We start from the raw sequence: 15,178 nt of genomic DNA on the forward strand, positions 1-15,178 counted from the left end.
ATCTAATGTTGTTATCCATTGTTCCTCTAGTGATTCAAAATCGGTTCAGCACATCATGTTCAGGACTTCCTGACCAGTAACTTATTCTAATCATAATTTATGTGTGTGTAAGCGTGTTTGCATTTAGCCCTCTGCACTCAAGTAATTTCCTACACTTTATCAGTCCGGACATCATGCCGAACGAAGCTTATGACCTTCAAAAGACCAGACATGGTACTTGAACGTCACGGTGCTTTAACTTGCAAACATTTACAGCTTGTCAACCCTCTTTCCACACATCAAATACCGAATTCTCCAACAGTTACAACAAGAATTTTGACGTGTATAAAATCCAGACGCGTGAACGCAACGCATGCTGACGTTTGCCATCCCTGTCGGTGCTGATGCAAATGGGTTTGGAGTCCTTTCCATTCCACTTCGCTGATGTGCAGCTTTCTGACTGTGAAGAGTACAGAGGCATGAAGGCCTGTAGTGCACTTCATGCACTGTAAACTCACCTATGCTCTCGAAAAGTGAGTACAGGAGTCCGCCATTTGAGCGGACGAGCGTCTCAAACATCCTCACATCCTAACCACACAGTTTGGTTGTGTTTCTAAGCCTGTCACCTTGTAAACGTTAACGCTGTGTTCAGATCAAACGTTCAGCAGGTCTGCCCGAGGTTACCCTGTGCGTAAAGTAAAGATATTTTCACAGAAAATCCTGTCATTTTGCTTATTTTTCTCCTGCGTCTTCTTTTGTTCTGCCTCTATATAAACGATGATGGGTGTTACTGGGAGAACCAGTCCTGCAGTCTTTGTACGAGCTCAAAGGTCAAACTCTTAGATGTAGAGGTATCAGGCGAAACGTCACCTGAAGTCTTAAATGAAGATCATTGTTCTGTATTCAAGGCTAGTCTGAGTTTTTCTCAGCAGTCTTGAGGATGTGAGCTCGTTAATGTGTTTGCCACCTGCAGCAGGTTTGAGACTGCGCACCACATAACCTGCAAATTCAGAAAACTGTGCGAAGAACACGTTTGCAGAAGGATTCGGTGCATCTGTTAACTCACGGCTGGCATGTGGCATCCCTTCTGTTAGTGCAGTAATCCCGAATGTCTAAACAAGGCCATATCTCACCACGGCGACACCGGTATCCTAGCAGCTGCACCCGATGGTGTTTGTTGGCACGGAAACAGCACAGAGGCTTAGAGGCGAGCGCACACACAGAGACAGACTGATGAGTCTTTTCAGCTCTCTGTAAATAAGGTAAATGCAGGATGCAAAGTACCGGGAAATGTGCAAACACGGGCTTTACTACCCAGAGAGGATATCAGTCAGTCAGAGACGCCGTCTGCAGATATATTATCAACTAAACCATCAGATGAAGCTGATGCACAAATGCACAGAACATTTAGGTGAATTAATCATGCACATGTGAGCCTCACATCTGCATTTAGCCCCACTTATCCTTCCGGGGTCCCCTTACACTGTGACACAGCTGCAAGCGTCGCACAATCAGCAGCTACATCTGGGAGCTCAGTTTGGCTGAACGCACCACAAGTGTTGCCTCGGTCTGATTCATGCAAATCAGCGACGCACATCTTTAAAGACGGAGTGTCTCAGCTGCTGCAGAAGTCAGCTGGCTGCACATGTTTTGTTACATGTGCTTTTTTCCCTCTAATTAAGACTTCACATACCCCATGACGTGGAAGGCTAAAGGCTCATTTCTCCTCTAAGAGCAATTAATAAAAGGGGAGAGCGTCTGTGAAGTGTCAGCAGCCCTCAGCAGCAGCGACACAAACAACAGCAAAGTGAAAACAGATTTTTAGATAATGACCCAGACACAGCTCGCTCCCATCGCACTGCGAAATAATTGAATTCCCTCAGTTATCATCAGGAGCACCTCGGAGGTCAGATGAGGGAAGCTCTGCTGTGACAACATCCTTAAAGAGGAATCCCACCAGGACCTGAGGACATGAGCGATTCTGGTCGTGGAATATAGATGTATGGAAAATAGTGTGTTTGACTGCAGCACAGACGTCAGATCGCCGTCAGCAGGCATCTTTTGCTCTTGAGCTTCAGGCTTTTCTGGTATATTCATGGTTCCCTCAGTTACAGCAGCCCAGACCATCACGCCACCACCTCCGTGTCTGCTGCTGCTGTGATGTTCTCTTTATGAAACGCTGTTATTTTGATGGACTCAAACCTTCTCGGGGATCATCCAGATGTTTTCTGGCAGATGTGACACGAGCCACGGTCAGCAGTGGTTTTCTCCTTAAACTTCCCCATGGACGCCATTTTTGCCCCGTCTCTTTCTTGTCGTTGAACCACAACCTCTGACCTTAACTGAGCCGAGCGAGGCCTGCAGGTCCGTAGATGCTGCTCTGGGTTCTTCTGCGACCTCCTGGCTGAGTTGACGTGCTACTGTGAAGGTTCAGCAGCGTTCCGGGTTTCCTCCATGTGTGGATAACGGCTCCCACTGTGGTTCACAGAGGCTGGCTCAGACTGATGATGTCACTTGTTTCTTTAGATCGCAGCGTGATGCTGACGTGCTGGTTGAGACCTTTCAGTCTGCTTCACTTTATCTTTAAGTGATTTATCATCCAGCAGGTGTGACAGTGATCAATAAAATGTGGTTAACAAGAGTTAATTCATTTTTAACAAGAAAGTCCAGGTGGGTTTGGATAGCTTCTTTTATCCCTAAAAAATGAAACTCAATTTTGTATTTACTCTCGTTATCTTTGTCTAATAGTCAAATTAAAACACGTCTTAATTTGACTTCTCAGTTCTCAAACACAGGAATGAGACTAAAACCTCTAAAATTGTAGTTGGAATTCTGTAGCATCACACATCCGCCTTAAAGTGGACAATGGAAGTTCGAAGTTAATGAGGGACAAACGCAGAGAGCTGAGTGCTTGTTTCCACCTCTGAACGATTCTTACACATCTGCTGTTTGTTTACGGAGCCAAAAAGAAAGAACCTCCGAACTAGGGATGCACCGATACCGATACCGATACCGGTATCGGTATCGGTGCATCCCTAGTTCCGATATAGGGATACCCGATACCGGTATCGGGTATCAGGTATTGATACCACACTTTCTAAAGTACTCGTACTCGTTAAAAGTCCCCCGATACCGAGGACCGATACCACGGTCTGAGACCTGTCTATGTTTGAGCGGCATGTAAGGGGTTAATCAAAGGCGCCGAGTGCCCACCCCCAGGCCCCGAGTGCCCGCCCCCAGGCCCCGAGTGCCCGCCCCCAGGCCCCGGCTGCATCTCAGAGCTGGGAGAAGGCGAGGCGAGACAAGTCAGCCGTGTGGAAGTATTTCAAAGTGAACGAAGACGTGAAAACAAAGGCGGACTGCAAATTGTGCTCAGCGAAATTGTCCAGAGGCTCTAAAGGTAGCGCATTTAACACAAGCAATTTAATCAAGCACCAAAATCCCAACACGACAAGGAGTACAAAGAGTTTACCCACGCTTATTTACCCACGCTTATTTACCCACGCTTATTTACCCACGCTTATTTACCCACGCTTATTAGCACAGAGGAGAATAGCTGATGCTACAGCAGTGGGACAGAAAATAGTTGGGCATTTTAAACATCCCGCCTTAGCCTACTCCCGCCTCGAGGACATTCAGGGACAGCTCAACCAGCCAATAAAGAGACTGCAGCAGGACGTACAGACGCGCTGGAACAGCACGTATTACATGCTCCAGTCCCTCATCGAGCAAAAGCGAGTGCTGGGCGTGTCCGAGCACGAACTCCCTGACTCTCTCACCGCTCACCAATGGGCTCTTATGGAGACGACTGTTGCCGTCCTCGCCCCCTTTGAGGAACTAACTAAAAAAGTGAGCAGCTACGACGCACTAGCCTCTGACGTCATCCCAGCTGTGACTGTGCTAGTGAGACTTCTAAACAGAGAAACAGACGAACAAATTTAAAATTAAATTTTGTTTTTTATAATTATTTATTCTGTAATATGTTGCATACAACATGCTTTTCATTTTAAATAAATGTTCTTAATTCCAAACCAGTCCCTTGTTTGTTTGTTTTTTGTTAAATTATAGGACTAAAGCTGTTACCTGTAAATTTAAATCATGTTTTTATTAAGTACTCGGTATCGGCGAGTACTGAAATGCAAGTACTCGTACTCGTTTCCAAAAAAGTGGTATCGGTGCATCCCTACTCCGAACAATCGAAGAGGTGCTTTAATTCAGAATATTTATGGAGCTAAAGAGACGCTGAATCACGAGTGATGGGAAGCAGAGTGGGAGAGAAACGGGCTGACTGGTGTGGACGTTATACTGGACCCTCATAGTGAAGAGAGGCGTGCCTCCTGGGTTTTCTGGTCACACCCACTCGGGAGGAGAGCCCACGGCTGGTTGTCACGTGGGTAGCTGGGGCTCCCTGTTGAAGTATAGATGACATATAAGCTAAAAATTTGGGTGTTGCTGAAATATTGAAGCTGTTCACTGAGACGAACACCGAAACCTCAAACGTTTAATCTTAGTCCCGCACTTTGTGACCTGCTACAACATTTTACTAGTAAACAAAATCCAAAAATGTTTTAGATTAAGAAAATTCATATTTCTGGTTTAAGGATTCAGAATAATTTCCCACGAGCTCAAAGCCTTCGAGGCTAAAGATGAGGCTAAAATGTGAATGAAGACATGAGACTGCCGTCACAGGGAGGGGAAATCCCTAATATGGTCAGAAGCTTTAAGGGCACAAGAGAAAACATTTAAAAAATAAAAATATGCAGCTGGAAATGAGCAGATTCAAACATTCAACACCAGGATAGGGTGGAATTGCCCATCACTGATTATTAGCTTAGTTGATAAAATAGCACAAACTTAAAGTTTTCTCCGACCAAAATAAAGAATTCTTGGAGGTTTACAGACAAAATCTTTAATTTTTCATGTAAAATGTGAAGTTCATGGACAGGACTTCAGTTTGTCGTCCTTTCATCCTTCAAGAAAGAAATATTTAGAAACAAAAAGACTGCAGTGAAATGAACAAAACACCACCTGAGTGCACAATGAACACGGTTTATATAAATGCAGTAATCTGACTCACACGCTCACAGCGAGCGGCTCTGTGAATTTGACATTTTAAGAAAAGTACAGAAACTCTGTGGGCGTGGTCAGTCCTCTTCCTCTTCGGCGTCCAGCGGTCCTCGGTTTGCAGGGAGCGACGCTGTGATTCGCTGCCAGCGGTTTGGTGGCCAGATGATGTGAGAGGCCCGACCGTGAAGCAGCCCCACAGACACCTGGGAAAAAACAGCATCACAACTTTTAACAAATGATCAAAGTAAACAAATGTTTTTTGATCATTTTACCACTTTTGAATTCCATGCTATTGTTTTTAGCAGCCCTCCAGTTTTATCTGTCACACTTAAAGACAGAATTTTTAACAAACCTACACTCAAAATGTAAGAACAACAACAGAGGACACACTCTGGACCTGGTCATCACCCACGGGCTGTCCGCCAGCGTGTCCTCTGTTGTTGACTTGGCTGTCTCTGACCACTACTGTGTGTTTTTAACATCACCGGTTTTATTCAGCGGGAGATCTCGGTGCGAACTGTGAGGAGGCGCTATCTAACCTCTGAAGTGGCTGCAAATTTTACCAGGGTTTTAGACGAATGCCCCCCTGTGATTTTATATTTAATCATTTTATCAGCAAACTGAAGAAAAGCCTTGACTCCGCTGCTCCACTCAAACCAAAAAGATTAACGTAAAACATGCATCACCCTGGAGAAACGAAGAAGTCAAAACACTCTAAAGAAATTGCAGAACAGCAGAAAGGAGATGCAGGAAAAATAAAAATGTAATCAACCATCAAATACTTTGCGAGCAACTTAAAATGTACAATAATACACTAAGCGATTCAAGAAATTCATACTTCGCCAAAATAACCAGTAATAACAAAAATAATCCCAAGGTCCTCTTTTCCACCATAGATCATTTATTTAACCCTGATTTTAACAAAGAACCCCACAGACTCGCTCTGTGAGCAGTTTGCACCACTTCAGGGGAAAAGTCAGCGCCATCAGATCTGATATTTTATCTTCTCGCGATATGAATTTAAACACATCTGAGGGCTCGATTGTACCTGAGGAGACACTGGACAGCTTTGTCCTGGTTAATGCTGAGAACCTTAAGTTTTCTCCACAGTGAGACCCACCACATGTCTTTTAGATCCAATCCCTTCTTCACTCTTTAAAACACTTTATGGATTTTTTGAAGCTGAGCTTTCATATATGATGAATTGCTCTCTTCAGTTGGGTGTCTTCCCTGCTGCCTTTAAAACGGCGGTGGTGAGGCCCCTTCTGAAGAAGAGCAATTTGGATTGTAATGATTTTAATAACTACAGACCTGTATCCAACTCACCATTTTTAAGTAAAATTTTAGAAAAACATGTTTTTACTCAGATTAATGACTTTTTGAATGACGAACAGATCCTGGAGATATTCCAGTCTGGATTTAGGGTGAACCACAGCACAGAGACTGCTCTCCTAAAGGTTTAAAATGATCTTAGATGTAACTGGGACTCCCAAAAGCTCTCAGTCCTGGTGCTGCTGGATCTAAGCGCAGCCTTTGATACAGTAGACCATGCTATTCTTTTAAACAGACTGATACACATGGTGGGCCTCTCTGGTGCTGTACACAACTGGTTCACTTCCTCAGACAGAACTTTTATGGTGAGTATGGATACATGCTCCTCTAAGATCCATGAAATGACATGTGGTGTGCCTCAAGGGTCGGTTTTAGGCCCTGTACTTTTTAATTTGTATATGCTCCCTCTCTGCGGTGTCATCAGGAGGCATGGAGTGAACGTCCACAGTTACGCTGATGACACTCAGCTGTTCATCTCCGTGTCTCCTGATGACACTCAGCTGTTCATCTCCGTGTCTCCTGATGACACTCAGCTGTTCATCTCCGTGTCTCCTGATGACACTCAGCTGTACATCTCCGTGTCTCCTGATGACACTCAGCTGTTCATCTCCGTGTCTCCTGATGACACTCAGCTGTTCATCTCCGTGTCTCCTGATGACACTCAGCTGTTCATCTCCGTGTCTCCTGATGACACCAGACCAATGGATGCCCTTTTTAACTGTATTTTAGATATAAGATCTTGGATGGCAGAAAACTTTTTACAGCTTAACCAGGACAAAACTGAAGTTTTAATCGTCGGTCCTGAGGCTCAGAGAGAGAAACTCTTGTCTAAATGGCATTTTCACTATGTCCTTCACTACAAGTGAAAAACCTGGGTGTTATTTTTGACTCTGAGCTTGGTTTTATCCCACATATTAGCCAGAGTCCGCCCTATTCTCTCTCGGGCCAACACGGAGATGTTGATGCTTTTATTACCAGTCGCATTGATTACTGCCCTGCTCTCTGGTCTCTCCAACAAGAATATTTCACCTTTACAACTTTTACAAAACTCTGCAGCTCGTGTGCTGACGAAGACCAGCGGGCGGGCCACATTACACCGGTTTTGGCTCCCCGTGTGTTTCAGGATCGATTTTAAAGTTATTTTATTGGTTTTTAAATGTCTTAATGATCTCGGGCCTTCTTATCTCTCAGATCTACTTCTACCATATGAACCCTCCCAGACCCTGAGGTCCTCTGGTACTGGCCTTTTGATTGTTCCTAAAGTCACATGCTCACGGAGAGGCAGCGTTTCAGTGGTCTGGTCCTCGTCTGTGGAACAGCCTGCCGGAGGAGCTCAGGGCCGCGGAGAACATACATGTTTTTAAGAACAGGCTCAAAACCACCTTTTTAATTTAGCTTTTACTTAACGTTTATTTATTCTATGTTATCCTGTTATTCTATTTATATTATTAAATTAGGTCCTACATAATATTTATTGTATTTTATCTTTTTATCCTGTATATACTCTTATTAGGTCATATCTCCAGTGTTTCCTCCTCTGTGCCCGGCCTGGAGGCTGCGGTCTTTGTGCTACATTCCTGTATGAAAAGTGCTTTATAAATAAATATTGATGGATTGACATCCTGTCCTCAGGTACCACAGGTGTCCTAAAGTGAGCCTGTCATGAAATCTCTTTGAGCATCGCTGACTGAAGCAGCGGTGGTGGAGCAGGAGGTTTGGGGGTGACAGAGGAACAGGTGGGCGGAGCAGACTGCAGTTTAGAGGGTGAGTAGCCTCATATACGGAGGTGGCTGCCTTCCTGTTTGTCCTAGCAGCAGGACAGCACAGAGGGCAGTGACCTGCAGACGTGGGCGGAGCCCTGCAGGATGGAGCGCGTGCGGTCAGGGTTAGCAGTCGAGTAGTCAGTTTTGCTTAGCAGGGTGTCTGAGGATGTTTGTGGCAGCCATGGAGCAGGTGATTCAGGGCTCCCTTTATAAGCTGTTTCAGCAGCTCCAGCAGACCATCTGTTATTAAAGGGAACAAAGTGATCTGAGCACAGTTCAGGCTTTTCAGCTCTACAATCGATGGCTTTCTCTCTGTAATCTCCACCGTCTTTGACTGACGTTGGTGGGAAAGTGCAGTTCGTGACAGCATGAGTCTTTTAAAACCACAAAATCTGAAGATTATTGGGCAATGAAATGTGAACATAAATAAGTAAAACACGGCTCCAGCTGCCTTTCTTTGCTCAAAAACCCTCCTCTAGTACACGTGTCAAGACCTGTTATGCAAAAATAATTTTCTCCAGTCACATCACAGAGCTGGAGGCCTCAGCAACCAATGCTTGCTTCAGAGATGGATACACACAGGAAGTTGTTATTTTCAAAGTGCCCCATTAGAGCCAGTCTACTTTATGTTGCAAATGCATGCAATCATCGTCTCATTGAATCTGATTGTGCTGACGGGGATAAAATGGCAACAACTGCAAATATGTTGCCGTCTACATGCAGAGAAAGTGCAAAATGGTAAAGCTGCTCTGCAATCGTCCTTTTATAAGGAATATAACCAGAATACAACCAGCCGAGTCAGCGTGTCACAGATGATATCGACGACTCAGATTTACTGCAACATGTTGGTAATCTGCAAACCTTCAACCTGAGAGTGACGGCGCTCCAACCGACCACGATGGTTTGGAGAAAGGTCGCCTCCACCAGTGCAGTCACCTCGCCATTAAATTCGGTCACCCAGAGGTTGAGGGTGTTTCTGGGTGACCGCTTTGATTGTACTTGCAAACTCCAACAGCAAAAGATGTTTGAACTTGTTTAAATGTAGTCTTTGGTTGGGCTTAGTAACAAAGACAGCTCAGTTATGCTGAATGTAATAAAACTGAAGGCTTCTTTGAATCGAACACGTCAGATTTAAAGCTGACATCCAGAACCTGCAGCGACTGTTTGTGAAAGGCACCAATCCTCTGCTTCGTTTTTGTTGAATATATTAAAGATACGTATCCAAGTAGCCTGAATTAACACGACGCCGTGGGTTGGTTTTCCTCTTTTTGAGTCACGGGTTGCCTTGGCAGTCTGATTTTTGAAGTGACATGCTTCTTATTTAGGTTTTCACAGGTTGACATTCAGCTTGAGGTGCAGAGACTTGCAGACATCAACGGCAGAGATAATTAAAAGCGGCACGCTGACAGCTGAAGATCCGTCCACTCACCGCTGTCCAGCATCGTCCTCGCCGCATCAATTAGATCTGCTTTGCATAAGGGCGAACGCACACACACCAGCAAATGTCATATGCTTTTAGTGATTCCTGTTATCTCTCAAAGCCGGCCTCTATATTTAAAACCATATATACATATGCGGCCTTCATCTCCAGCTCCAGAATAACCTTTAGAGAGCTCGTGCTCGGGCTGGAGGTGTTATGAGGAGTTCAGAGAAAGAAAGCAACGTTTTCAACGCTACAGTAACAGGAAGGAAAAGAAACCACCTCACAACAGCTGCGGGTCAAGCTCCAGTTTAATAACATGTGGTAATGAAACAGCTGATTAATATTCATCCGGCTGCACGACACTGAGCTGTTATCTACTAAGGTGAGACAGTGAGGAATTACTAAATTACACACCTGAAAGCTGTGGAGGCAGAGAAGCTCCAGGTCAGCACAGATTCATCTTTCTTTTAATCTCAGCAACACCAGGTTGGAAACATCAAACGAAAACGTTTGTTTTGCACCTTCGCTCCACGATTTGGGTTTGAAGATTCCTTCAGCTGGTGACACAAATCAGGAAAAGTATCCACGCTGGCTTCTTTACGCCAAACATAACCCATGTGACCACGGTTAAAACATGGCTGCCAAGGTGACATGTAGTTGTTGCTTCCTTTGCTTTATTGATGCTTTCTTTCTTTCGATGCTTGTTTTTGGCTTATTTGGATATTTGGTTATTTTTTGTTAATTATTGGATTCTTTGTAACTCGTTGCTTCCTTCTTTTCTTACGCAGAGATTTTTAAGGCGACGATTGACAAAGAAAAGCATGAAGGAGAAAGTGAACGTGCCTAATTTCAGGTTTTTCAGAACAGGAAATTTGAGAATTAATTAAAATGCATTTATATAGAAATTCTTCCTTCTTTTGTTTCTTGGAGGTTTTTCCTTTCAGGATATGTTTTTATTTTTTGGCAGTTTCATGCTTTAGATCAGGGGTGTCAAACTCAAATACACAGTGGGCCAAAATTCAAAACTGGAACAAAGTCGCGGGCTAACGTTAATATTTATTGAAATATGCACGTTAGAGAGGCCCCTTCACTGTCCACTTTTAAATCACGTCTTCAAACCCACTTTTATTCCTTGGCTTTTAACCTCAGTGAGACTTAGTTTCTCTTTTAATTGAAGTAGTTATTTAATTAATGATTTCACTCTTCTTTTATTTGGTTTTTATTTATATCTCATGTAATTTTATTTTACAGTTCCAATGTACAGCACTTTGTGTCAGCTGTGGTTGTTTTTTAAGTGCTTTATAAATAAAGTTGATGATGATGATGATGAAATATATTTATTCCTACAGATATAAGAATGAATCTTTTCTTATGGACTCAAACACGTTTTGCTGAAAAACTGAATATGGAACAAGCAAAGCTTAATACTAAACAATATATATATATTAGCTGTGTAATACCAGTAGGCCAGCTGTAATAGTAATTTGGTATGGCTTCGCGGGCCAAATGTAATTAGGGCCAGAGTTTGACACGTATGCTTTAGATCGTTTTTGCTGCCCTCTGCTGTCCAATGACCACGAGCTGTGGTTAGACCAGCGGTCCCCAACCTTTTTTGCCTCACGGACCGGTTTATGCCCGACAATATTTTCATGGACCGGCCTTTAAGGTGTCGCGGATAAATACAACAAAATAAAACTAGTACCGGTACCGAAAAAAAGAAGATTTATTCATAACACACGTGAAAAGACCCAGGAAAACCGAGTAAACGATAAAAACGATAACAAAATAACGCTGAAAACCAATAAAAACCCTGAAAACTATACATTTCACACCTGAGCCTCAACTCTCGCGGCCTGGTACCAAACGACTCGCGGACCGGTACCGGTCCGAGGCCCGGGGGTTGGGGACCGCTGGGTTAGACGACCAGAGTCGGGTCGATGGGCTCTGTCACTCCGAGCCCTGCACAGTGGAGGTGGTTTACTGAACCTCCTGAATGGTTTGGGAGGAGGCTTCTTTGCAGAGTTGGAAACACCTGAGTGACCCCTCCCTGGGAGACATCTGGAGATTTCTGCTTTGAATGCTGCTCCTCAAATGTTTTACGTGGGCAGAAAGTGGACACTATTGTTTTTAATGGGCCCATTTTCCAATGACTATGACTCTGCTGGTGTTGGAGACAGATTTCAATGGTTTTGAAAACAGAAGAGGAGCTTTGATGGACGATGGTAGCAACAAGCATTCATCAGGTGCTGAACAATGAGCTCCGCCCAGGTGTTTCCAGGTACACGTCACGTTACCGTAACTCAACAACAACGCTGGGCGAGAGACTCAAACGGTTCCTGAACGAACCGTTTACAGGTGGCCTGTGTGATGGATGCTCAGGGTTTCTTTAATGGTTATTGTAACCATTAAAGAAACCATTAAAATTATTGGTATAGTTTCGACTTTTGTAATTCATCCATAATTTTTCGCTTCACTTGTTTTGATTCTATTTTCTTGGATTTCTCTGTTTTGGTTTCACTTTTTAAAGGTGACCGCCCTAATAATTAACAGCTTTTGTGCTTCGTACTTTCCTACCTTCCTTTTCCTGATTTTGTCCATCGCGTCCTCCTTTGGGGTCTTCATTAGCCTTATTTTTAATTTCCTTGCTTGTTAGTTGAACATCTCTCAGGTTCTTTGTCTCTGTTGCGCCTTTGTTTTCTTTGTATTTTTCCGGATCGTTGGTCAGTGGTTTCAGCGGTCATGTGCCGAATTCCACGCTGCATCGTAGTCTTTTCTTTTCGGCGCTCTCTCGGCTCATTGCTTTCTCTGTTTGTGTCCACATTGGGATTGGCTGAGGAAGAAACCTCAGCATCTGGCTGACTCACCGTATTGATCAACACCCCCATCAACTCTCTGCAGATGAATTGCGGCCATTTCATGCTTTGGGCTCAGTAGAAATCGTATTTATTGCACCTATAAACGTTTTAATAGGCCATACTTCCCACAGCGTGAGATCGACTGACATGAAAGCCTGACTCGTGTTACATATGCATGAAAATCTCCTCGGTTTCACATTTTACAAAGTTTCAAAACCAAACAAAGAAAGAACATTTTTAACTTCGCAACAAAAGAATGTGGAGGAAAAAGCTCCATACAGTGCTGCGCTCGGACCATATAGTGTATATAGAGGTTGTGGGTGTTTTTCTCTGTTTTGTTTTGGACTATTTCTGATCGACCCGAAGGCTGACTGCATCATCTGCTGCACTGAAAGACTGTGAGGTGGGTGGCAGCGAGGACTGCCAGGCTGACTTTAAAAAGAATATTTTATTCAAATGAGACCTCCTCATTGGAGAGGATACATCCTGAATATAGTCAATTGATTTAGCTGTTCGAGTCTATTTCCTGTGGTATGAATATTTGGTAATAATATGAAACTGTCAGCACATTGCGTTTCATGATACAACACAGCTGAGGCTTCTGCTGCTGTGGCTTTGGCCATTTGGCAGCAATAAAAGGGTAATGCGATTTTAGGTGACGTCTGTCACGAGGGGCAGAAGCTGACATGTGCTCTTCAACTCTGCAATGAAACATCTACTGACCACTGCGCTCACACCACCTCTCTGAACAGCAGAGAAACGTCTCCAGGCTGGAACAGGCCAGAGCAACGACTGGATGTCATCTTTCTGTGCCATTAAGCAGTGACAGACAAACAGCTGTGAAAATGGTGACAAGTGTGGATGAAATAAACGCAGGTTGATGTTGTTGTTGACTCTGACTCAGATTTCTTCAAACGTGTTGAAGAAAGAAAAAAACAGCCACAGCTTTGAAGCTCCAGTTTCACCCCAGCAAACGAGCAGAAGCATCACAAGCTGCAGAATAACGTGAAGCTACAAATATCTGTACAGATACCACAGCCTCACCTTTCTCTCTTGTATTTGTCCGTGCAGTGACAGTGTTAGACGATTATATGTAAAAGAAAGTTTTCATGTGACAGTCGAGTCCAATAACCTGCAGTGAGGATTTTCTCTGTGACTTCGTCAGTCTCTCACATCACTGTGGAGGAGTTTTGGTCCACTCTTCTTCATATTGTTGTTTTTCGCTGCAGCATTCGTTCATGCACAGCTCTCTGAGCTCTGCAGCAGCTCCGTTCTTCTCTTCTTCAGTCGTTCTGTTGCAGATCTGCTGCTGTGCTTGGATCTTTGTCCTGTTGATGACCCGGTTTCTTCAGCTGTGGGACACACGGCCTCACACTGACTCTACAGAGGAGCTCATGGTCCACTCAGATCATCGTCCCTCCTCCACCGTGCTGACGGCTGTATGAGGTGTTTGTTTCCTCCAGACGTGCTGCTGTGCGTGATGGACAAACATCTCCACTGTGGTCTCGTCTGTTAAGATGCAGTTTTGGAAATATACACCATGCTGGTATGTTCTCTTTAGAGAGAAGACTCTTTCCCCTGAAGCCCTAAACAAGCCATACTTGTTCACTCTTTGCTAACCGAGGTCTGAGCTGCAGCTTTTGGGTTTTTTGGAGTTCTTCTGAGTTTTGCACGTCTGACCTTGGGGTGAATTTTTTGGAAGACTTGCAGCTGAATGTTTTCAATTTGTGAATAATCTCCCTTAGTATTTGTAGACGGCCTTATAACCCTTCCCAAGATCTTTGCTGACATCTTTCCTCCTTGGCTTGGTCCAAACTAGCAAAAGTGCCATAAGTAGTGGTGCTCACACCGACTGATGATCCTTTAATTAAGTGCATTTAATAAGCAGCACCTGGCTGCTACTGACCTTTAATATTCCTAATTCTTATAGAAGCAGTAAGCGTGCCATTTACTTAGACTGAAAGCTAATAAATGCGCTGAACTCACTGTTTAGTGTGTTTTACAGAACTATGGACCAGAACAATCCTAAGGCAGGGTTGGGTCGATTTCTGCTCCTCTCTATCAGCCCATCCCAGCAGCCATGACATCTGGTCAGACCCCCTTCATAGCAAAGACGTCTATCAGGATGTCTGAGGCAGCAGTTTGTAAGAAGGAGCTGTAGTTTACACCTTCGTAGGAAATTCTCTGCAGATGATCAGCATGTGAATCTAAATTACATTCAGCCACAGACTTCACACTGAAACAGCGGTCTTTGGCAGCTTAATGAAAAGTTGGAACAGAACGGGTGTTCTGCAGAAGAGCGGTGTGGTCAGAAACATAATAGGAGAGAGGCACAGCATATTTAAAACTAGATCTCAGCCTCTCTTTGTAGGACAGAACAGCTGCCGGTCGTCTCAGGAACAAAGAGGCTCTGCAGAGCTGCTGCTCTATGTGCTCTGGGTTTGAGCTCAGAGGGGATTTCTGCTCAGCTCTTTGGATAGCTTTGCATCAGTGGGAGAGCAGGGCTTTCTGTCTGGCTCTGAATGTGCTGTCCATAGCAAACGACTACTTCTTTGCTGAAAAATTTATCCCGCTCCAACCAACAGGGGAAAAACTACAAATAGCGCGCAGAGAACAGGAGTCAATATCAGAATTTTAACACTCTTCCTGCTCCGGAGAGACGAGCCTGAAACACGGCGTTGATGAAATCTTTATGCGTCTGTCAGGATGAACAAACCAGGTCTGCAGAAACATCCTGCTTTGTTAACGTACTTGTTATC

The 15,178-nt window shown here is 44.1% G+C and overlaps 1 protein-coding gene across 1 annotated transcript in view; it reads right to left on the reverse strand.

Annotated features, from left to right (window-relative positions):
• Positions 1 to 4,792: 4,792 nt before the first annotated feature.
• The window catches only part of immp2l (inner mitochondrial membrane peptidase subunit 2), a 210,543-nt gene continuing 200,157 nt past the window's right edge, over positions 4,793 to 15,178 (reverse strand). Inside the window, exon 6 of the mRNA XM_087844576.1 lies at positions 4,793 to 5,249. Within this exon, the coding sequence (XP_087700702.1) occupies positions 5,124 to 5,249 (126 nt within the window). The 3' untranslated portion in view covers positions 4,793 to 5,123. The remainder of the gene's footprint in view (positions 5,250 to 15,178) is intronic.

This window comes from Neolamprologus brichardi, chromosome 7 (assembly GCF_056152115.1).
Source record: "Neolamprologus brichardi isolate AB-2024 chromosome 7, ASM5615211v1, whole genome shotgun sequence".
Lineage (NCBI taxonomy): Eukaryota > Metazoa > Chordata > Actinopteri > Cichliformes > Cichlidae > Neolamprologus > Neolamprologus brichardi.